General features: G+C 39.1%; 1 protein-coding gene and 1 long non-coding RNA gene across 2 annotated transcripts in view; one reads left to right on the plus strand and one right to left on the minus strand.

Annotated features, from left to right (window-relative positions):
• Positions 1 to 25,244, plus strand: part of LOC132152475 (integrin beta-like protein 1) — a 48,164-nt gene extending 22,920 nt beyond the window's left edge. The window contains exons 8-11 of the mRNA XM_059561233.1: positions 10,752 to 10,868; positions 16,868 to 17,014; positions 19,192 to 19,305; positions 25,000 to 25,244. Of these exons, the coding sequence (XP_059417216.1) occupies positions 10,752 to 10,868; positions 16,868 to 17,014; positions 19,192 to 19,305; positions 25,000 to 25,106 (485 nt within the window). The 3' untranslated portion in view covers positions 25,107 to 25,244. The remainder of the gene's footprint in view (positions 1 to 10,751; positions 10,869 to 16,867; positions 17,015 to 19,191; positions 19,306 to 24,999) is intronic.
• On the minus strand, positions 22,703 to 23,255 carry LOC132152474 (uncharacterized). The gene is made up of 3 exons (XR_009436524.1): positions 23,229 to 23,255; positions 22,936 to 23,046; positions 22,703 to 22,824 (listed from the first exon to the last, which is right to left on the minus strand). It is a non-coding gene; the product is annotated as an uncharacterized LOC132152474 (long non-coding RNA).
• Positions 25,245 to 26,088: the final 844 nt, after the last annotated feature.

Raw genomic sequence — 26,088 nt, forward strand, 5'->3', positions numbered from 1 at the left:
TAAATATTAAATGCTAGTCCATGTTTGTTGTATACAGTGTCAGTAATGATTAGATCCAACGATCCTAAGAAACACAAATGTGAACATGCAGGCTGGAAGAATCAGGTACATAGCAGCATTTTATGCCTCAAGTCTTTAGCTCGGCACGTTTCCTCTATAGCACCTGAAATAACACTGAAACTGGCAGTAAGTCTTGTGGTGAAACTTATAAACAAATGGGAACCAGATGCATTGAATTATATTTTCTTTTTTTACTTCAGAACCATGTGTATAAAAAGCTAAATCCACATAGGGATTTCTGGCTTGGATCTTTTCACTTGGATTTCTTTTAAAAAAAACTGTTTGTTCTGGTCTTTTGAGGAACATAGAGAGTAGGACGTGAGTTCTGTACCTCTAATAAAAAAGAAATTATTAAATTGTAACAAAGTCACTCAAATTAATTATTAGTTTTAATTCCTTCAGCTGTATATTTAAAGCATCTAAAATCTGCTTCAACCAAGTGGTGGGTTAAATTGTGTCCAAGCTCAATAATTAATTGGCAGGAAATAAAAAAATATACAAGAATGAAAGAATTCCTGGAGGGAAGCCATTTTATTTAATTTATTGCGGTACTGACTGACTGAAGATGTACAACCATGTATTCTGATTAAATAATCCATTGTTTAGTAATTATTTAAATAATTATGATTGGTTTAATTATTAAAAACCAAGTATTACTATATTATGCATAAAAAATTAAGTAAGGTTATTTTTTAAAGTAAAGTAAAAAAATAATAATAATAAAGTCAAGAACTAGCTGTCAAGCTGTCAAACTAGTCAAGAACTTGGGACTGTGCCATCAGCCAATCAGTATCGGTATCTTTTTCCTGCAGTTCCAGGATCATTAGTTACACGGTATTTACAGAGGTCTCATTTATAAAACTCTCTGTAGATTTCATCCTAAAAGTGTACATAGGCACAAAAGCTAGATTTTGCATATGCACAAAAGTTTCAGATTTATAAAACCACGCCAGAACCTGCGCAAATATCCCTTTATAAATCCCAGTTAGGTCCCAGTTAATCCACCCTGACTCCTCCCCAAAATGACCATATATGGAGCTTACAATGCCTAGTTTTACTATGCATAACCTCATCTGCATATAATTTCTATGCATATTCCCATTCACGTGAAACCATGTTTAACCGTCAAAGGTACAAGACATTAAAGAAATATGAGATTATATGAGGACTATAAATGCCATTTGTGTCATACACATTAAATTTTATAGCTAAAAATCATCCAGTATCCTTGTTATGTTTTAGAATAAATATATCAATATATCCATAAAAACGAGAGTTGATCTCATTAATTTCCACTGGCCAAATAATATTTCAATTGTTTAAATATATATATATATATAAATAATCTAATTAAATTAAATTAATGCTGTTTTGCTGATAAGGTGAACATCTTTTAGCTATTTTTAGTGAAAAAGATTATTATTTATATATATATATATATATATATATATATATATATATATATATATATATATATATATATATATATATATATACAATTATCTACATGTCCTGATAATTATCAGCCCAAGATGTAGCCTTCAAATACAGTGGTATTTTTCATATTGTTGTGGAGATGCCTTCACATGACATCAACACCTCCATGCAGCTGTGGTTGTAGGCTACAGTAAGCTGATATCATTGATTTAGTTCAAACCGGACAATAGACTGTTCCACCAAATCCAGCAGTGTCCGCCACAATATCAGAGTAAGTGCACATCACTGATCATTGTTCTCGCTAAAAATATTTTCTCATAACATGAGATGTGCAGTTTATTTTAAAGATAAATTATTGTGCACCTAAAGCTGTTACAAACACGCCAGGTTCCACCTCCATTCACTCACAGCGCATGCCCTGACCGGAATACTAATCACTTCCACCTGACCCTCATCACGACCCAATCACTCAGTCAGCGTCCGGTCTCGTTCGCGACAAGGTCTTACCTGTATGCTAACTCTAAGGACTAACTCTACTTCTACTTACCTCTCTCCAGCGATCCTCCGAAGATCCAAGTCTCCATCATGGCTGTGTGTGGTACACCTCCCTCCTCTGACGTCTTCACCCAGCTATCACGGATCCATTCATCGCTACCATTTATCACTCTACCCAGCACTACCCACTCCTCTGCTTGTGCCTTCAATAAAACTATCTTTCTATTACTCCTCAGCCTCCCGGGTATTCTGTAACAGAAAACCGGACCAACACCGCTTGGCACAAGCATGAGCCTCACAGACCCCTTTCAAGATCTGGTCGATGCACTCCGTAGGACACTCACAGCTCAACCTGCATCCCCCATACCAGCGAGCACTTCCGTCAACGATGCCAGCACTTCCTCACCTTCCGTTCACGCCAGTCCCATGGCCAGGCCTGCGCCCTACTCTGGTTCGGCGGAGGAGTGCAGCGGATTCCTCCTTCAATGCTCGCTCGTCTTAGAGATGCAACCGCACTAATACCCCACCGAGAGATCCAAGGTAGCATTCGTAATTTCTCAACTGCAAGGCAAAGCACTACTGTGGGCAGATTCTTTATGGAATCCAGTCTTATTCCAGCTTCATCGACCATTTCTGAGAAGTTTTTGGCAGACCAGCTTGGGACTCGTCAATTGGTCAGAAGCTGTATAATCTCAAACAGGGAAAAATGTCTGTCAATGAATATGCCCTTCAGTTTAGGACTCTAGCAGCCTCCAGTGGATGGAACGAACAGGCTTTACTGACCTCGAGTGCGGTTGCATCTCGCTGCATACAAGGACACCATCGGACTTGAACAGTTCATCCAGCTTTCCATCCGCTTCGCCACCCGTATGTAGTCTCGACTCTCTATGGCTGAAAGACAAAGACGGCTGGCCCAGAATCTATGCCTCTACTGTGCAGCCCCGGGGCATATCATCACTGTATGCCCAGTCCGTCCTCCTCGTCCCATGGTGAGTGCCATTCTCCCTTCAAAATACCAAATGAAACCACTCACCACTGTCGTGACACTTACTGCCGCTGAAATCTCTCTTCTCTCTCCCCGATTCTGGGTCAGCCGGCAACTTCATCTCTGGTGCCCTCTGCCGTCAACTCAAATTAGCTACCACGGCAACGCCGTCAGCCTACCAAGTCCACACAATAACCGGCAGGTCGTTGAGTAGAAGATGTGTACGTCATAGTGTGGGTCCCATTTCCCTCCAAACCGGACTACTCCACCACGAGGAGATCCATCTGCTGGTTCTGGAGGAATCCACCGCTGATGTCATTCTAGGGCGCCCGTGGTTGGAGCAGCACAATCCTGTCATCTCCTGGAAAACGGGCGAAGTCCTGAAGTGGGGCGACGCCTGTTTCAAGAGCTGCATCTCTGGTTGTCCTGTCCCAGCCAAACCTTCCCCTGCACCTCTTCCAGTTTATTCCACCTCAATAGAGAGCCCAGTGGAAAACCAATCCATTTCCATCCCTACCTGCTACGCCCCCTTCAGTGACGTCTTCTGCCCCAAACGGGCTTCCAAGCTGCCTCCACACCGGCCGTGGGACTGAGCCATCGATCTGCTGCCGGGTGAACCAGTGCCTAAAGGAAGGATCTACCCCCTATCCATTCCGGAGGAGAAGGCCATGGAGGAATACATCAAGGAGGCGCTGGCCCAGGGTTACATTCGTCCATCTACCTCCCCTGCTGCTTCGAGCTTCTTCTTTGTGGAAAAGAAGGACGGAGGCTTGAGACCCTGTATTGATTATCGGGCTCTCAACAACATAACCGTCAAATTCAGATACCCACTTCCCCTTGTCCCAGCTGCCTTGCAACATCTCCGTGGTGCCACTGTCTTCACCAAGTTGGACCTCCGCAGCGCCTATAACCTCATCCGGATACGAGAGGGGGACGAGTGGAAAACTGCCTTCATAACCCCTACTGGCCACTATGAGTATTGTGTGATGCCGTATGGACTTGTTAACGCCCCCTCCGTATTCCAGGATTTTATTCACGATCTGCTCCGGGAGTTCCTCCATAAGTTCGTCCTCGTCTACATTGATGATATCCTCATATACTCCCGGAACCCAGCGGAACATCGATGCCACGTTGCGGAGGTCCTGCAATGCCTGAGGGCCTTTCAGCTCTACCTCAAGGCTGAGAAATGCTCTTTCCATCAGCCCTCAGTGCAGTTCCTTGGGTACAACATCAGCAGCAGTGGCATCCGGATGGACGAGGGGAAGGTTAATGCCATCAGAAATTGGCCCATTCCTACCACCATCAAAGAACTACAACGATTCCTTGGCTTTACCAATTTCTATAGACGGTTCATCCAAAATTATAGTACCATCACCAGCCCTCTCACTAGTCTCCTCCGAAACAAACCAAAATCACTCTCTTGGACTCCTGCCGCAACAGAGGCCTTCAACACCCTCAAAGAGGCCTTTACGACCGCTCCACTCCTGGTCCATCCTGACCCCTACCGACCCTTCATCGTGGAAGTCGACGCTTCAACTACCGGAGTAGGAGCGGTCCTATCTCAGCAGCAGGGGAATCCCAGTCGCCTCCACCCATGCGCCTTCTTCTCCCGGAAGCTCAACCCGGCGGAGGTAAACTATGACATCGGCAACTGGGAGCTGTTGGCCATCAAGTTGGCCCTGGAAGAATGGAGGCATTGGCTGGAGGGAGCCAAACACCCCTTTCTGGTTCTCACGGATCACAAAAATCTGGAGTATCTTCGTGTTGCCAAGATGTTAAACCAGAGACAAGCCCGCTGGGCGCTATTCTTCACCCGCTTCCACTTTACCATCTCTTATCGCCCAAGGGTAAAGAACGTAAAGGCTGATGCCCTGTCCCGGTGTCACGACCCTGAAGAGAAACTCAAAGAACCCGAAACCATTCTCTCTGAAAAGGTCATCATCTGCCCCATTACCTGGTCCACCGAGACCCTTCCTCCAACCGATCCTGCTACATACACCCCGCCGGGTTGCCCACCGGGACATCAGTACATTCCCAGGACACGGCGCACTCCACTCATTCACTCCGCTCACACATCTCTTGGCACTGGTAACCCGGGGGTCAATGAAACCCTCTCGTTGCTTAAAGAACACTTCTGGTGGCCCAACATGGCCTCGGATGTCAGAAGGTACGTGAACGGATGTACAGACTGCGCCATATCCAAGAGCCCACGCCATCTTCCATCAGGCAAGCTCCATCCTCTGCCCGTCCCCAGTCGCCCGTGGTCACACCTAGGGGTGGATTTCATTACTGATCTTCCTCCTTCAGATAATAATACCTGCATTCTTGTCATAGTGGATAGATTTTCTAAATCATGTCGTCTTCTCCCCCTGAAAGGTCTGCCCACAGCCATGGAAACGGCCAAGTTATTATTTAACCATGTCTTCAGGTACTTCGGCATCCCAGAGGATATTGTCTCGGACAGAGGTCCTCAGTTCATCTCCCGGGTATGGAAGGCTTTCCACTAACTCCTAGGTGTGGCCATCAGCCTGTCCTCCGGATACCATCTCCCAGTCAAATGGGCAGACGGAGAGGAAGGTCCAGGAGATTGGACGCTTCCTCCGTACCTTCTGTCACGGCCACCAGAACTTCTGGAACCAGTTCCTAGGGTGGGCCGAGTACGCACAAAAATCCCTTCGACAACCTACCACCGGACTCACTCCATTCCAGTGCGTACTCGTCTACCAACATCCACTATTCCCCTGGTCAGGTGAACCCTCGGATGTCCCCGCCATTGACTACTGGTTCCAGGAGAGCGAGAGGGTCTGGGACGCGGCACACCACCAACTCCAGTGGGCCTTACGCAGACGCAGAACGACAGCCGACCTTCACCGGTCCGAGGCCCCAACTTACCAACCCGGTCAGAAGGTCTGGCTGTCCACCCGGGACATCCGCCTGCGCCTGCCCTGCCGCAAGCTAAGTCCCAGATTCATTGGCCCATTCACCATCCTTCAGCAGATCAATCCGGTCACTTATAAACTGCAATTACCTCCTGAGTACCGGATTCACCCCCCTTTCCATGTGTCTCTCCTGAAACCTCACCATCCCTCTGTCTCTCCTTCCACAGAACCTGGTGAAACCGAAGCCTCCACTCCTCCTAGAAGACGGTACGGCCTATGAAGTTAGAGACATCCTGGACTCTCGGCGGCGTGGTGGACAACTTGAATATCTAGTTGACCGGGAAGGATATGGTCCAGAGGAACGTTCATGGGTCCCACGCAACAACATCCTGGATCCTAACTTACTTAATACCTTCCACTCCAATCATCCTGACCGACCAGCTCCCAGGGGAAGAGGACGTCCACCACGTCGTCGGGGTCCTCGGCCCTCAGGAGTGGGCCGTGGGGAGGGGGGTACTGTTTCAAACACGCCAGGTTCAACCTCCACTCACTCACAGCGCATGCCCTCACCGGAATACTAATCACTTCCACCTGACCCTCATCATGACCCAATCACATCAGCACTATAAATACCACACACACGCACTCAGTCAGCATCCGGCCTCGTTAGCGACGCGATCCTCCGAAGATCCAAGTCTCCATCGTGCGTGTGTGTGGTACACCTCCCTCCTCTGACGTCTTCACCCAACTATCACGGATCCATTCATCGCTACCATTCATCACTCTACCCAGCACTACCCGTTCCTCTGCTTGTGCCTTCAATAAAACTATCTTTCTATTACTCCTCAGCCTCCTGGGTATTCTGTAACAAAAGCACTCCTCGCTGTCATTATATCATACCATACCACAGGAAAAGTAATAAAAAATGCATCGACTACAAACAGGCTATGTATAAAGTCATATAATTTTGGTTTAACTTCTGCGTAATGACTATGTAATTACAGTGCTTATCTCCATTCATGAGAGTGGAATATTTACTGTTAATGTATATGATGTTAAACATTAAAACAGTTTAAAATTGTTGTTTACTTCATTACTTTTCTCTCTCAAGCAATAAAAGTCTGTATGCATGGGTCAGAGTTTGCGTGCATGTGCGCAAATTTTCCCGTAAAGTTTTTTTTTTTTTTTTTTTTTATAAATCCCACCTTTTGCATTGGAAGTTGAGTACACCTCTTTCAGGGCAGGTTTTGTGTCTACACAACGGTTATAAATGAGGCCCCTGGTGATTGGCTCAAAAATGTGTGCTTTTTAGAGGGTCCTGTGCCAGCCGAGCAACTGCCATTGAGATGAATGGGAGTGCTAACGGATAGCTTTCTTTAGCTATTATAGACCTCTTGGTGTGTTTCTACTAGATCTTAAATCTTTTCCTGAATGCAGTTTGAATGAAACCCTGTGGCTTTGCAGTTCAGCATCAATAATCCATAGATTCACTGTCCCTCCATACTGTAAGCTATGAGACGTGGCCAGCAAATGATGATTTATTCATCTGTTTACATAGAATTTCACCCATGATTGGAGCTATAGGTCTGCTTGCTGCATCCATTATCCTGACAGTAGATAATTATCCAGGTTTCCTCCATTCTGAATTTAACTCCCACAATTAAGAAGGACTGTCAACTTGGCTGAATCAATTCAACATTTACACAGTTCCACGGAGAAGCCCCATATGAGGGATTCCCATGCCACAGGGCATTTGCTTGAGATTCACAAAGCATCTGACTAAAATTAGATTTTGTGTGTGCTAGCATTGCTTCTTTTACTTATGTGCCCAAGAAGATTCATAATTTCCGGTGACTCATAAAAACTTGTAGCAAATGGACAGGGAGAATAAAGCAGGATTCAGTGAAAGAGCTTGTAAATGGTTTTGAGTGGAGACAAAGCGCTAGCTGAGATGGCGAAAAGTGAAAATCTGGAGGATTTCTCATTCTCTTAAGCTTGGAATATCCTCCAGGAAACACCTGTTCTGGGAGGGTTTCTGCTGAGGCTGGAAGACAGTTTCTACTGCAGATAAGACGATTATTTTGTGAACTTGTCAGCAGTTCTATTGCTTATGATCTTTACATCTAACATTTCACATTTAATGGTATCGTTTCACATGTCATGATAGGATATCAAAAAGATATTTACTATATGGTTGTATATCCCTCCACTTGAAAAGCAACAAATGAGTGATTGCACTGACGGAAGCTACTGAGTGTTAGTTTTTACACCATTCATTAGTTCACTAATGTACTCTACAGATTACAGCACAGAGCCGTATACAAAGAATGCATCTTGATTTAACATGCACAGCAGCAATCGTTCAACACTCTCAGCCATCTTACAGGAGAGGCAAAAGAGGCCTAATTTGCCACGCAGATGTTGACTGATATCCAGTGTGTTGTAGGAACTGCTTGGTGTGATGAGCAATCTTTTAAAGCAAATCAGCAGAATTAGGGCTGATTGCAATCACTTCCTCTGATGTTGATAATGGTAGCCTTCTCTGGTGCACATACACCAAGTGGTGTTCTGCATTGAGAGGGAATGTACTTTCTGAATATGTCCAATTTCTATGTATATGCATGCTGTTGAATTGTGGGTTGAACGTTTAAGTTAAACAGATAAATGAATATAATTATATACCAAGGTACCAATATGCTATAGAAATTTGAAATTTTCAAAACAAATATCCCACATTAGTGAATTATACTTATTGATTTATGAACATAAACAAGCACAGTCCTTTCATTGTGGTGGTCCCTATAGCTGCTAGTGAGAAGCGCTTGAAAAGTGGACTCGCGATGCCTTCAAATGCCATATCTTAACTCATTCTGTCCGGCTTGACCTTTCATTTCCGGTGCCAATTGAAAGGCTTCCAAATGCTATGTTTCAAGATTGTCTGACAGAAGCTAAATATCTCCAAAGAAAAAGTGGTAAAGCTAATACTTCACCCTAGACCAGTCCAGTGCTCTTATTGACAGTTAAGGTCTTTAATTTTGTATTCATATATACAAACCTACACCCATTTGCATCTAAAACCCTACTATGAAATGGTCCACCTCTGGTTCTTTTTGGCTCTTGACGTTTATTGATTGCACTTTAAAAGACAGAGAGTGAGAAACCTCCTTACTCCCTCTAGCACCGCAGAAGTCTCATTTGCATGAACCTCTGTATTTGGCAGGTTCATGCTTCACAGGACACATCAGGATACACTCAGCACTGCTCCGGCATGCTTGTCATTTAATGTCAGAGCTGCCAGTGGTCTGTGCAGCTAAACACTGGTGTCTTTACAAGCTTGATTGTCCTTGTCAAGTTTGTGGCAAAAGATTGAAAGAGTCTTGGCATTCATCAACAACAATCATTCCTGATATGCCAAAGAATATTTTCTAAATGGCTGTGCCCAATTCACATTTGTCCTAAATAGTATGAGAGATTAGAATTAGTGTCCTGCATTAAACACAAGCATTCCAAAGGTGCATTTTGTAAGTTTAGTTACTTTTCGAAAGTGTTTTTTTAAGAACTGTGTATACATACCTTTTTGGCTATATTATCCAGTTGTCAACATTCAATTGCCAGGTGTTCCAATGTAGAAAAGCACACCAATACATGTAATTTTATTATGCAGTATAAATCTGTAAATCATGTCTCAAGAAAACTGCTGAACAGTGACAATATTGTAGAAATCCTGGTCTAACACAGAACAGCTGGCACGGCTCCCTGTACAGCGTTTACTTTAAATCCCAGTCTCAGGGTTTAAGCACCATGATCATAAATTTATAATAATGTAACTCTTAGAGATGAATTAGGGCTCATATTATTGGAAATTGATGATGCTGAGCCATTATGATGTTTAACAATTTAGAGGAACGGCGCTTTTGTCTTGGCACCTGCGTAAGCATAGCTTCCTAGAGAATTGAACTTGCCGGATGGCTGTCTCTCAAATATTGTGATGGAATTAATTGTTTCGATTCGGACCAAAGCGCAGTACATGATCAGCGAGGGAGCCATTAATCACAATGAAGCTGCCAGCGCTGCTTTCTCCATTTATTGACATATAATGCAACAAGCCACTGTGAAAGCTTATGGAAAAGATACACTTTGGCTGTCTAGTGCATCATGTGTTTCGTACTGTCTGTATAAAGGCACTGAATAATGAGCAGTATCAATTTATGCTCAGTAGTTTAGTTTGTCAGTATGATTTCTTGAACATTTTAACTCATCGAGCTCCACTTGTCACTGACAGTTCTGTATAATTTGGTACCAGTGATGGATAGCACTATTAGAGGTGTGAAAATTTAAGGAATAAGACAGAAAAGACAGGTGGTTTGTCATAAAAAAATTTTCTTTGCATGTTTTGAGCACTTCTCTGTTGCAGGCTTAGCTGTTAAATGTGGGGTAGCCATGCAAGCCTAAGGGAAGGACTACATGACGTCACTCAAACTAATCGATAAAGGAAAAGTGTTATGACATCACCAGTTACCGTGGCAACAGCAGCACGCAGCTTTTATCTGCTTGGCAGGCTGAGGGGTTGTCAGACAGGGCGTTGCTTTGTTGTTCTCCTCGCCTGCACGGAGCTGGAGTTGTAACGGCTGTCAATGTCAAACAACGACAGTCCCACTTTAGCAGACTAATGTGCTCTATGATAAGCATAGACCGAGGCACTGAATGCTTCCAGTGCAAAGAGCTTTCCAGTTGACCTTGATGAGCCAAATTCAAGGTGAAACGTAGATTTTAACTACCTTCATACAAAATCTTGATAACAAAATATAAAAAATAGCCACAGATTGCTTTGGTTTTCACTGTCATTTAATTTTTTTTGGTTTTCTTGCCAGTCACAGAGTATTTGTGTGTTTCAGGGCAGTGTGTGTGCGGCCAGTGCACATGCCACCCACCCGGAGATAAACGTGTACACGGCAAGAACTGTGAGTGTGACGACAGGCAGTGTGAGGACCTGAACAGAGAGACCTGTGGAGGTAATACAAAGAAACAGAGACAGCAGGACAAAATAAGCATTGACTTAAACTTTGGCATTGTTTGTCCATCTCTAGATTGTGCTGGTCTATGAGAATCCTGTGAAAAACAGAATGACCATAGTAATGTAATGCTCACCTAGACTGCATTTATTTGATAAAAACAACAATCCTATTAGATATTATTACATTTTAAATTAACTTATAAAATAACAAACGAGTTTAATCTTCAAATATTTGTATCGATTTTCAACCAGTGCAGGGTGCCATTCAAAGAACCCCTTGTGAGAATGTGATGTTAGATGAGCACAAGCATTTCACCCGTGGTACAAGCCAGCATCTAAAGAACGACATTTCTCCCCTTTGGTGGGGATACAGATTTAATGCAGCTTCTTTCTGAATTCTTATCGTGTTGTGTCACCAAGCGACCAGCCGCCACAGCTCGGCCCACTGCACTTGTGTGGCACAGCCCTAGGAGATGTTTAAATATGTAAAGGGCTCGTCTGCTGCAACTGCCCGAGTCACAGTCAGACAGATGAGAGCCTGCTAACGGAGGACAAGTGTGGAAACACGCTGTGCCTGTTCAGAGAGAGACAGCAGTCACACACACTGATGAAATGTTCATCTCAGCTAATTGCATAGACGGTCCTGCAGGACTGAATTGTTGTTCAAATAAAGGGCAGCCTTCAGATATGCCTATCATGGGATCTTTAGCCCTTGAGAAGCCATTTCAGCTGTATTAACATGAAAGTGTTTTACTGAAATGCAGGATCCTCAATATTTCAGACTGGATTTTATATATTTTTTTAATGTTTTATAATTTTAAAAGGCACTTATCTGAGAGTTTAAGACTAGGCTGCATTGTTTCAAAATATCCTTCCAAAGATAAGCGTGAGAAACACTGTGAATTTGAACATGCCCACTCTCGAATTGCATTTACGAGCAGGGTTTGCAGGTGCGCTTTAATTGAAAGGACTGGGGTGCCACTCACCAAAGCAATTAAATGCTCTCGTAGGCTGGCTGATTGAAGCAGTCAAGCGTGTAGCTCTACCAAGAGTGCATCAAACTTCAAGCCTGTATACCTACACCCACAAAACAAATGACTGAGAGAGAGCAAGAGAAAAAGTCACACAATAATGTCTTGCAGTTTTCTTGAGGTGCAATGGGAATACATGCACACACCACCACCACCACCCCCAAAACAATACCTGTACTGTTTATTTAATCACTTTGGCATTTCATAACCTCCTAACTAAGTATATATTGTAAGAACTCTGTGTTAGGACAAGCATATTTCACAAATGAATCTAAATTGTGATTTGGCCCACAACAAATATATTTTCTCTCAGTTGTGGAAAGCAAACAATTGTTTTTATTTTTCCTTTTCTTAGCACTGATTTGTGTTTAAAATATATTTTATATATAAAATAAATGCTATATATCTGTAAGTCCTCAGACATGCCTTAGATATTCAGAAAACATACTAAGCACTGAAGAGACTGTTCATATTTATTGTCTATCTTTTGATTTGGGGCACATCCTTTTGTTTAGTTTTTATATCTAGAACACATTTCTGCCCAGCCAGATGTCTTCTAGGGGAAATCCTCATTTCTTTACTTTACCGAGCACTGTTCCAGAAACGAGTCATTCGAAGGAGGAGCTGTTCTATAGCTCAGTGTGCACCTCACAGTGAGTCACCAACTGCTCTTTAAAGATTAAGAGAAAAACACTGTTCAGCTTCAGGGGACATTTCGTTTCCTTACAGCCTACATGAAATAACGCCCATGCATACAGTCATGGCCAAAAGTTTTGGCACTGACATAAATTTTGTGTTTTGCAAAGTTTGCTGCTTTAGTATTTGTAGATTGTTTTCCACGTTTCTATGTTATACTGAAAAACAATGATAACCATATGATAAGTTTTAAAGGCTTTTATTGGCAAAATCTATAACAAGTCAATATTTACAGTGTTTACTCTTGTCCTTCGTAACCTCTGCAATTTTCTCTGGCATGCTGGATATTAGCTTCTGGGTCAAATCCTGACTGATGGCAAATTATTCTTGCCTTATTACAATTTTTGGGCTTCTGCTCGTCCACTTGCCTTTTGAGGACTGGCCACAGGTTCTTTATGGGATTGAGATCCGGGGGAATTGCCTTGCCACAGATCCAAAATTCCAATGTAATGATTTTCAAGCCACTTCTTTATCACTTTTGCTTTGTGACATGGTGCTCTATTATGCTGTAAAATGCAGGAAACACCGCTAAATTGCTCATGGATCATTTGGAAGAAGTCGCTCTTGCAGGACGTTTTGATACCATTCTTTATTCATGGCAGTGTTTTGGGCAGAATTATGAGAGAGCCCACCTGCTTGGCTGAAATGCAATCCCACACATGGATGGTCTCAGGATGCTTCACTGTTGGCACAACACAGGACTCGTGGTAGCTTTCACCTATTCTTCTCTGAACAATAAATTTTCCAGATGTCCCAAACAGTCATAAAGGAGCTTCAGAGAAAATAACTTTGCACCAGTCTTCTGCTGTCCAATTCTTGTACTTCCTGCAGAATTTCAGTCTGTCCTTGACGTTTTTCTTGGAGAGAAGTGGCTTCTTTGCTGCCCCTCTTGACAACAGGCCATTGTCCAAAGGTCGTGGCCTCACTGTGCGTGCAGATGTTTCACACCAACCTGCTGCCATTCATGAACAAGTTCTGCACTGCTGGAGACACAATTCTGTAGCTGACTCAACAGGAGGAGGCGGTCCCTGGGACATCCTGAAGACTTCTTCACTGCAGTCAAACCTCTCTCTTTAGTAAAACAGTAAAAATTTGTTTTATATAATCTAGAAACAATGTGAATCAACACCACAACAGCTTAGGCAGCAAACTTTGCAAAACACCAAATTTATGTCACTGACAAAACATTTGGCCATGACTGTAGATCTCCCAAAGCGGCACTCACTTTTGAATGTCAAAGTGACAAGAAGTGACGAAGGCATTCAAAATCAAAATTTTATCAACTTAAAGATTAAAAACATACTCACCCACTATAGCTTTAAACTCCTTTCAATTGGTAACAAACTTAACTACTCAAAGGATTACAGAGTTACATCCAAATGTTTTTATTTGGAGTAGCAATGCACCACATATAAAATGGACCATTTTGTCACAGAGATAAAGTTGGTTTGCCGTTGGATATTAGACAGATATTCAGCTGCGAAAAAAATCAAGAAATTCTTAGTGGATAAGTATAGATGTATAAAAATGTTTTGTCTGAAAATATTAGAATGTATAACTGAACACACATTGCAAACACATTGTTTTAATCCTCCTTGATATATTGTACTGAGGCCAGGTAGGGACCATCTACAAAAACATGTGGAAAGATAAAACAATTAGTATTTTCCCATTGTTTTCTTTTTTATTGTTTGTTTGTTTTGTTTTGTTTTGTTTTACTGCTAACGTAACGAGCAATTTCTGCACCAAGGTCTTTGAAAGATACAAAGACAAATACAAATAACTATAACCACTAAATGTGATTAGTGTTTATTATTATACTACTATTATAAATATATTAATAATAGAAAATTTATATTAAAATCATTATCATTCTATAATCAAAAGGTTATATTGTATTGTATTAATATAACTATAACAAAAAGTATGCGCTATTGAAATTGAATCCAATAAATACACTCGTATTTACGTATAAACTATAGTAGTGTCTTGTTACTGGTTTATATAAGAGCTTTTTTATATTTGTTTTAGTCACAGAACTATATCAGAAAACATGCTATTGAAATTCAACAATTAATGCAAAGCTGGCAAAGAGTATTGTTTTGCAGTTGTTTTGACTTGAGTCTGAAATTCAAATTGTTTCTAAATTCTTTTATAAGTTTCATATCTTCAATTGTGTGTCTTGTTACAGATTAGACACACATTTTGATGTTTGTTTTAACCATAGAGAGTGTGTTTAGGCACCACACAAATCATGCAATTTCTACTTGTCACAGTCTTCTGTCTTTCTGTCACTGTCTTCTGTGAGTGTTGTGTTTGTTTGGTGCCATGTGCTTTTGTCCTGTCTCTTTTCTTACCCCGCCTATCTTGTTACCTCATCATTGTTTTAGTTGCTACACCTGTGTTTCTCCCTTGCTCCCGGACTCATTTACCTTCACTCTGCACACCTGTCTCTCAATCACACACACAGCTGTTGCTCATTGTCATCATGGACTATATATTCTTGTCTCAAACACCACTCTGTCTGGCTGTATTAATTGTTATTTGTTACTGGTGTCTTGCGGTTGCTTCTGATCCTGATCTTGTCCTTGTTATCTGTTCTGTTTTGTTTTTCCCTTGTTTGTTTTTGATTTTGTTCTAATTAAAAGATTCTTCCCTGAATTTGGACCCAGACCCTGGTCTTTCTTTGCCGGCCCGTGACACTACTGAGGGAAAACTTGGAAATGGAAATGTTCTTCTAGGATTCAGTAACAAGACACCTTTTGAAGTTGAAAACATTATTATTAATATTATTATTAAATAACATTGTTATTATAATATGTAAAAAAACATTTTTACAGCTAAGCATTTGGATGTGGAACTATTGAACGTTTATTCTCTTTGTTTTGTATTATGCAGACGTCCCCTAACCTGCGCCATTACGTTATAAAATCACGAGTTGCAACACATCAAGGCATAATAATGTCGCATTCCAGGCAACCCGTAACCCGTGTTTTTCCAACCTTCTACCCGTGAAAGTGCACTGGAACAGCACTCAAACCCGTGACTTTCCACCTGTGAACTCGTACTAGATCGATGTACTCCCAGTTCCGAGCTCTGACATTACATAGCCCGCGAAACAACAATGGCACCCCCTATGGATAATATTGCCTACGGATGCAGTGTTTATGCAAATGGTACACGGTAATAAATAGATTTTAGGACAATATAAAGTTGCAATAAAATTTATAATCTAGCTACAATTCTTTGCGCTCAGGAAGTTTGGTGTGACTTGCCTGGAATGCTACAAAGTCGTGAATCGTGGTTTGAAGTCATGACTTGCGAGCTCAAAAACCTGCCTGGAACGCAGCCTAAGATACACAAACAACAAAGAGTGTTCTCTTCCACATTTTAACACAGTTCAAACGAAACATTATTCTAAATCGTTAATGATCTATTTAACTTTTTCGAAGCTGAATATCTGCCAATTTCAAACTTCTATCAACATTAGTGTCAGTCCTTAGCCTTATTGTGTCTTGCATGCTTGTTTACTGTCGTCACCTACATACTTGCTACAGTTTTTATGGTAATAAACCATCTGGGAAGTATATTTAAATAATAGGCCTATCGCCTGAACACAAGCACTGTCGTTCTGAATGCTAATCCTGAGACAACTACAAGTATGATACTGTTCCACAGTATCTAAATGAATCAAAGTTTTAGAACAAATCAGTTCAGTGTTTGAGTCAATGACTCACTTCTTTTCCAAATGAAACAATGTCATGAACAATGATTAAATGACTCATTCATCAAATATTACATTTTGTAATGGAAACACTTTCTATCTGTCTATCTGTCTGTCTGTCTATCTATATATCTATCTACCATATTTTTCGGACTATAAGTCGCATCAGTCCAAAAATACGTCATGATGAGGAAAAAAACATATACAAGTTGCACTGGACTATAAGTCGCATTTATCTATTTAGGCAGCAGAAACAAAGGAATTGACTGCAAGCACAGTTTATACAGTTACTGTAGATCATTATGAATTACATTTTATCGTTACATTATCAGAGAGGCTATAGAGGTTCATCCCACGGGATTCATAAGTGATAAGACCCATAAACCGCAACACCATTTGACAGTCTGGAAACGAATCCATGTCTGTATGAACCAATTATATTTGCTTGGATCAATCAGTCCATTGCTTTGTTTTGGCAGATACAAATGCTGGTTTTCTTTGGTAAGGAGAGATAGTGATTGTGTGTGTGCTGTGTGTCTCCCCCAGGCCACGGCTTCTGCTCGTGTGGCCGCTGTATTTGCCATGATGGATGGTTTGGGAAGCACTGCCAGTTCCCCCGCAGCTGTGACATGACGGACGAGCAGAGCAAGAGCCTGTGCGAGACGGCCGACGGTGTCATATGCTCTGGAAAAGGTAGGAGATATGATGCTTCGAGCGGCACCTTAAGATGTAAAATTTGTCAGTCATCTTTTAAAAATGAGAGTGGGTTCCCTCATTTGTTTGGTGGCAAACAACCTGCGTTATTAAATCGATTTCCCACATATGGTCCTCTGGTGGATAGCAAACACAACTGAACTATTTCCAGTAATCAATTCTACACTTTGGGGAGGGTTTATGACACTTTTAGTTGATAGAGACAGAAATTATTGGTGAGAGAGAGGGAATAGGATTGGTCAATCAAATTTGCATCTCCATAGATGGATGAACACTCACAATGTTTCCCGCCTATTTGTTCTAATAAAAGGTAAAGAAACACAGAAAGTAAAGTCAAGCAGAATTTGTAAAACATGTTTGCTGACTGTCTGACAGAATCCTTAACATGTAATTTGCTAAACCAACCTGTACAGCTGGTCTCAAAAACTACACACACCACTAAAAATGAAGCTTTAAGTTTTTTTTACACTTTAATAAGAGGTGTGTATATGACCTGTCAGCATCCTGGAAAAAAACGATAAAGCTTAACCAATTTCTACATGACACATAGTCCTCTGAGTATTCATCTCCTATCTCTGGGCATGTAAAGTTAAGAGACACACTAATACGCTTTATATACAGTGTTTGTCGGCACCTATGATGGAACACAGTTTATTTTTGATGCCAGGTTGTGAAAATGAGATCTGGTTTCACATAGGATACTCAATCATTTTTTTCAAGTGAATGTTTGAAAATCAGCAGGAAAGTTGTTCTGCTTGTCATAACAACATCAACATTATTAAGTCTGAAACATTGGAAGAATTACATGGATTTTATTTTTCACAATAAACTTGTTTGTATGAGAGTCACAATTCATTAGACCACTTTTTTGGAGTTATGTTGACTATTATCTGAAGTCCAATATCTATGTTTTTGCAAAGCATCGTAACCCTAAATACATCGTAGAAATTATTGGCACCGAATAATGGTCTCTATGATCTGCTGAGCCTTTTGATGCATTTGGGAAAGTGGTCAGTAATCTAAACACAGCAAATGCAATGTTCATTCAAAAGATGAAATTAAATTAGCACACAAATGATGAAATCCAATTAACACTTATTTTAAATAACATTTACTCAAAGGGTGAGATAACACTTGACCTGTTAATTGGCCAAGCAGGCAAGGTTATCAACTAAATTGCGACCCCAACCCCCTTCCATATTGCTTTAGGAAACTGCAGTAAATTATAGACAATTTATTTTGCACATGTAACAATAACAGAGTAAAAACAGCAACCTACATTTAAAGGAAAATTTGCCATCCAACATGAATTTGTTTCTTCATCTGAACAGATTTGGAGAAATGTACTGTAGCATTACATCACTTGCTCACCAATGGATCCTCTGCTGTGAATGGGATACCCATTCACACAAACATCACAGAAAACAGACATCACAATAATTACAAATAATCCACACAACTCCAGTCCATCAATTAACGTCTAGTGAAGTGAAAACTTCAAACCGTTGCTTCCAGCTGGAGTCCTCTATCCATAATATTGCTTTCTCTAATGAACAAGTCATCTCATCTGAATCAACTTTACACTTTATGGCACCCATTCACTCCAGAGAATGCATTGGTGATAAAGTCACGTAATCTTAAATTTCTCCACATCTCATCTACATCTTAGCTTGAGGGTGAGCAAAATTTTAGCTATTTTTTATTTTTGAGTGAGATGGACAGTAAAATTCAACATACATACATTAAAAAAAAAAAATTATTCTTTTTATTTATTTATTGACATTTAAATCTGACATTTATTTGTAGGCTAATTGTCCAAAACATGAAAATAATTATTGGCTTATCAGCATTGGCCAGAAATTTATTAATGGTGCACCTGAATCATCAGCCAATGCAGAATATTTCCAAATGGCCAAATATCGGCCAATTGACTGGCCTAGCTTGTATATTGGTCTATTCCTGCCTCACATGGAATTTGACCTTGTAAATAACAGCTGTTTCACGCATTTAGGAAAACAATTTACTCTATTTAAATTCCAATTAGGAACCATATCAGCTTCAAGTGTTTTAGAATCATGTGAAATAGCACAGGAGATTAAGGGAAGACTAATGGATCTCCAGTCGTTGTGTGACGGAAGGCTAATTTGTTCTTGCAGGCTCTTGTCACTGTGGTCGCTGTATCTGCTCACCACAGGAGTGGTACATTTCAGGGGAATTCTGCGAGTGCGACGACAGGGAGTGCGACAAACATGACGGGCTGGTTTGCACAGGTATGTGTTCAAATGCAGCACTGCTCCTTCAAACACCCACTCATGCACTGACAGATCTCTTTGTGATGGATATTGAGGTTCTCTGATGTGGCTGCTGTTTGATTAGACTGCTCTGTAAGGCTCTTAGGCTGAGCCGTCCAATCAGTGGGCTCTTGCTGTGTTGTTCTCGTCCTGCTTTTCAATGGGAAAGAAGCTCCAGAGAGAGTCAAGGTTTTCCTTAAGAGTAGACTAGTTGTGCTAATAATAAACACAATAAATATTTATTATCATGATAACTCAAGGGCTTAAGGACGCTTGGACAGCTGCTTAGAAACTACCGGTATACTTATTGATCGAATGACGTTGTTATTAGTTGACATGTCATTTAATGAATTATATAGTTCCTGGTGCAGAGATGCAAAATGTATTACAAAACAAGACGTAAAACAAAACTGATAAAAGGAATGCATAAATGTGTCTGTTAAATTTATTTATTTATTTATTTATTTGTTTGTTTATTTGTACAGGGACAACGCACAACAACAGTGTTGTGCCAGAGTTAGCTATAAAGCTAATTTGCATCTGCAGTCCCTGGGCAGGATGTTGTTACAAAAAAACAATTTTAAGTGGCAAACAATACAATACATACAATATCACATCACACTACATTATATTACAAAAAAAAGTCAGTGATCACATATCTGATTTTCCTTAAGCCATACTTTAAGCGTAGTTTTAAAAATACTAAGTGTTGAACACTCTCTAATATAAACAGGTATTAAATTCCATCTTTCTGCTTCTATTACTGAAACAGCCGATTGTCCAAAAACAGTTCTCTTAAATTTAGTTGAACAGTCACCTCTAACTGATGACCTAGTCTGCCTGATATTGTCCTTACAGAAAGTCACACATTGTTTAAGAGGTGGTGGTGCAAGATCATGAATTAGTTTGTACATTAAACACACATCAGCAAATAATAAAAAATTGTCAAACGTCAATAATTTATAATTTTTAATGTTACAGTGATGATAACTCCTTGGCTTTTTATCTAAGATTTTTACAGCTTGTTTATAAATAGTATATAATGGTTTCAATTTAGTTTTACTTGTATGAGACCAACTTGTAGCACAGTAAGATAAATGAGGAAAAATCATTGTATGCATAAATAGTTTAGCAGCAGCCACAGGTAATTGGTGCCTAAAATTTCTGAAGATCATCAAACTTGCTCTAGTGCTTTTAGAGACCTTTTTACTATGTTTTATAACATTTAAGTTAGAATCCATAATCATACCCAAATATTTAAAATGTTCAACAATATTTATTACCTCTCCTTTAACTAGAATATCTGGACAACACTCATCAACTTTCTTGATCGAAAAAAACATTCCCACAGTTTTTTACTCACATTAAGAGTAAGACAAGAATGACATAGCCAATCTGAGACTTTGTTCAATGCAGCAGTTAGTTTGATAGCAGCTTGTTCTTTTGTCTTAGCATAAGTGTAAACAACTGTATCATCTGCATACATCTGATCCTGGACCTCTGGACAAACTGTAGGCAGATCATTAATGTATAAACTGAACAAAATTGGTCCAAGAATCGACCCCTGCGGAACTCCAATATTACAGTCAAGGAATGGTGAGCATGCATCATTAATTCGTGTACATTGTTTTCTTAAATTTAGGTATGACTCCATCCATGTTAATGTATTAGTAGAAAAATTAAATCTTGATAATTTATATAAAAGAACATTATGGTTAATGGTATCAAAAGGCTTTTTAAAATCAAGCAAGACAGCACCAACAACACCACCCCTATCAAGACTGGATTTAATTTGTTCAAGAAAATAACAGTTTGCTGTCTCCGTAGAGTGATCTACCCTAAATCCAAACTGCATACGATGTAATGGAAAAGGACCATGATTTAAATGCTCTACTAACTGATTGCAAACAACCTTTTCAATTACTTTAGAAATAACAGGTAGAATACTGATAGGTCTATAGTTAACTACGTTAGCAGGATCACCACTCTTAAATATAGGTGCTATTACTGCTGACTTCCAGGCACTTGGAAAATGACATTGTTTTATTGACAAATTAACCAAATGAGTTATAGGTGTACTAAGAACGTTTGCATGCATTTTAACAAATACAGAATCACAATTAAAAACATCTTTGGCCCTAGAACTCTTAAACTGGCTTAGAATTTTTATTATATAGGACTCAGATACTTCAGAAATATTAAAAACAGTAAGATCATGATTTGGTAATATAATTCTCATACCAAATCCATGTGTTAAATCTCGAACTGAGTCTATAAAAAAAAATATTAAATACACTAACAATTTGATGCTTATCTTGAATTAAACTTCCATGAACCTGCAATTCAATACCTTTATGGTTTTTATTATTTTTCTTTTGTACTTTATTGATATTCTCCCATACTTCTCTACTATTCCCCTTTGCATCATTTATAAGATCAATAAAAAGATTGCTTTTGCTTTTCTCAATTCCTTTACAACTTTGTTACGTTAAGTGCTGAAATGTCCTTCTGTCATGAGCTAACCCTGATTTAATTGCTATTTTTAAAGCATGATCCCTCTGTTTCATTAACTTCCATAACTGTTCAATTAACCAAGGCAAATTCTGCTTCTTTCTAGAAAAAGTGTTTTTTTTACAAAATTCACCCTTGATCTTATTAATTGTTACCATTAAACATTCAGAGGCAGCTTCTAAATTGTCTGTCGACAGGGTCTCATTCCAATCTAGTTTTTTAAATTCTTCTTCTAATTTATTTTTAAGTCTTTTTGGTATAATATTTAGCACGTATGTCACTGATTACCATATTAACGATTTGGGCATATGTCAACATTTCCATATTCATAAGGATTATTAAAACTATTTTCTCATGTTGCTCAGGGAAAACCTTCTTTTCAGTATAGATGAAATGCAAAAGCATACAATCAGTCATTTCTTTCCCTTACCTTGGGTAACAGTAATGGTACCCAGCCTTTATAATTATAATCATGCAAAAATGTGCCTGCCAGTTTCTAAATAATAATTTTCATGGCTTCTTCAGTAAGATATTCTCATTACACCCACAATTGATAAGCGCTGTGGAAAATTTTAATGTATTAGGGAAAGCCGAGGCTTAATTTTATGCACAGCAGATGCGAATTCCAACTGTTTGGACATTGATACAATATACTGCTCTCAAGATTTCTTGTGAACGAAAGCTGCTGTCACATACAGCTCTTCTAACGGCATATGTAAACAACCTTACAAATTAGACTTTTAAATTAGCATGTTTCTAAGATACTGATGTGATACTCTAATACAGTGGTTTTTACACACTGTTTATGTTAGAAATTTTAAAAGAAAAATAAATATTAATTTATAATTTTTATTTAAAAATGCTTACCTTGGTTTTTCCAATCTGGTAGGTAGTGTGGTCAAAGCCAAGCCTGTGCAATAAAGATGATATATCCTCCAGGGATGCAGAATTATTTGGTAGTAACACACGAAACTGCTCAGTAAACTCCTGTAATACAGAAAATTAGCTTAGTTTTTTTCGGACAAGCAAGTTGTATATTTTGTTACATTTTTAGGTTTATAGGTTTGTTCTAATCACTAGGTCAAATATATGAGTTACCTGAAAGGTGTATTTGGCTCCATAACCTGACCGTCTGATGCGCACTGTTTCCAACATGCCCGTGTACCGCAGCTGCTGCACAATGAGCGCCTCATCAAAACACATTTCCTTCTGAATGTCAAATAGAAAATACAAAAAAATACAAATTTATTAATAGGATTTTAAAAAGGATTTTGTGCACAGATGAACCGTTCAAAATAAGACTAAGAATGTACATGAAAAGTAAATAAAGATTGATGAAGTTAAAATCCAGATCAACTTGAATAAGGTGAACAAGGATGTTTTATTTGCACCTTCTCAGCATTAGAGCGGAGGCATCGAAATTAATATAATTTATAGGAAGCTAGAAAATATTTCTAGCTTCCCTTTATGTATAAATATGGACTACACTAGTATCTCATAAAAATAACAAATGCTCAGTTATTTTGATAAGCATTTTGTTGCCTCCGGCTTTCTATTTGAATCACAAAATGTTACATGTTCTGATTCCGATTTTATTAACGCAGAAAGTCATTCAAAAAGGAGGAGTTTAGATTTCAACAAATCAAAAACTTAAATGTTTATAAAGCACTCAGATTGCTTGACACAAATAAATCACCAGGCCCTGATTGTGTGGGACCTATATATTTGAAGTAAGCTGCAGATATTATATGCAGATACACTTTTAATCTTTCATTAAATACCGGTGTCTTCCCGTAAATTTGGAAATCAGCTTTTGTTGTTCCACTGTTAATGGGGGGGGGGGGGGGGGGGGGGGCGGGGAGTCCTGTGGTGTTAGATAATTACAGACCAGTTTCAAAGCTCTGTGTTTTATCAAATATCCTAGAAAGTCTTATCAGTTAACAGTTGACATTTTATTTGAATGCAAACAAAGTGTTGTCTATTAATCTGTTGGAGTTTTGCACACAAAAAAACACAGTACTGCAACAGCAGCTTTGAAAGTTCTAAATGATATTGTGGGATCACTTGATAATGGTGATTTCTGTGCCTCTCTTTTTTATGATTTATCTAAGGCTTTTGACACGGTGGAACATGAAATACTGCTGCATAGATTGAAAAGCATTGGTTTATCAAGTCATGTTATTCTTTGGTTTAAAAATAATTTAAGTGGAAGAATTCAATGTGTACAAATTGAAAGTAAACTATCTGACTCATTGGAGACTGCTAAAGGTGTTCCCCAAGGATCTGTTCTGGGAAACAGTCTCGACAATGACATTCAAGATGCTAACTTTAATTTTTACACAGATGATACTATCATGTACTGTAGTGCTTCTTCTGGCCAGTGTTTCTTCAACTCATCATTGTGCCTTCTATAACAGAGAGGGTTGGCACTCTTTGTCTAGTAGGAGAAAAATGCATTAGTACTTAATTATGTATAATAATTCATATCCTTCATATCTTTGCAGTCTTGAACAACAGAAAACTGTTGAGAAATATTTTCTACTTTCTCAAAACTATTATTCATTATAACTATAACTATAACTCATTTTGGCCAGGTCACTCCTGTGAAAGAGATTTTAATCTCAGAGAGTCTTTTCTGATTAAATAAAGGTTATCAAAACCCTGCTTTAATATGTGTAAAAATACATAGCACACAACTACTGGAGAAAAGTTTTTTTGTTTTTTTTTTATTAGATTAAACATTTTTTTTATTACTTAGTACTTTTGTAATGGAGAATTATTTATTGGTTTTGATTCTAAATGCAAACAGTTGACATGTTTACTCAAGTGTTACTCAAAAGTTTACTAAAAATTACACATTTGAATTGGCTTAGTAAGCTTCACAGATCATGATTTTGGTGTACACCAAATTATAATGTAAATTTACAAACGCTGCAAAAAAAGGAGAAATCATACCATGTAATCTTACCAGTGCCATCACATGGACTGAATTTGAACTGAATAGACAGGACCCCAGAGAATGTGGCTCCAAAACTTGCATTTGTACTTGGTTTCCCATTACACATTCTGCCAAGGGGGTGTGAAGAGACAAAGCATGTCGAGACTTGGAGAGTGATGATTCGGATTTCTCAGTTCTGTCTCTCCTTTCAACTTCTGTTCCAGGGAACGGTGTGTGCAACTGCGGAAATTGTGACTGCTGGGATGGCTGGACAGGAAACGCCTGTGAAATCTGGATTGGAGAGGAGCATTTACCTCTGGTAGACACTTAAAGACTGATTTTGTTGTCAATCAAGACAAGAAAAGGGCGGCTGCACCAACAGCGAACAAGGGAAAATTGATTTTTGAGATTTGTGCAATATAACTGCATCCAAATTTTCTAAATTAAAGCAATGTGGTTTCAGTTCCATTACATGCACATAAAACAGCGGTGGGAGATGACATCTATAATGCTCTACAGTTTTCCATATAACTATATATATATATATATATATATATATATATATATACAGTGTTGGGAAGGTTACTTTGGAAATGTAATAGGTTACAGATTACAAGTTACCCTGTTTAAAATGTAATAGTAGTGTAACTTTTTCAATTACTTTATTAAAGTAATGTAACTAATTACTTTTGAGTACTTTTTGATTACTTTTGTAAATTTGTGAAAATTAAAGAATAATAAATAAAAGCATATACATCAACTTAAATACAGTTATCTAATAAGCATGTGACGTATTCTGTGTAATAAACTCCTGAAACATTGGTGTTTTTTTGAAACTGCTGTCTCTTTGTATATGATGATAGTTTTCTCAAAATAAGTAAAATGCACATGAAGTGACACAGAGCAGTTCTAGAAATTATGTTTATGTGCGCGTGTACTCCTATATTGAGGCAGCAGAGGTTGAAAACACTGCGAGCTTCAGCAGGCCTATGTGTAGAAAATGAAACCATGTCTTTGCCATTAATTTACAGGAGGGGCGGACTGGGAAAAAAAATCAGACTGGAAAATTCAAACTCATACAAACAAATTCATGGACAAAACTATTTTTATCTATTTTAAATCTTTAATTTGGGGACATGCAAAATAATTAAAAGTTCTCTCCTGAACTGCACCTTCACTTCCATTTTTCTCCTCAGTTTCTTTATTTTGCCCTGTTATGCATCTCTCTCATGACTTTAATACTCAAGATTGAACAAAACTATACTTTACAATACAATACTCTCTACAATACTACAATATCTTTATAGAAAAAT

The sequence above is a fragment of the Carassius carassius genome, chromosome 11 (assembly GCF_963082965.1).
Source record: "Carassius carassius chromosome 11, fCarCar2.1, whole genome shotgun sequence".
Lineage (NCBI taxonomy): Eukaryota > Metazoa > Chordata > Actinopteri > Cypriniformes > Cyprinidae > Carassius > Carassius carassius.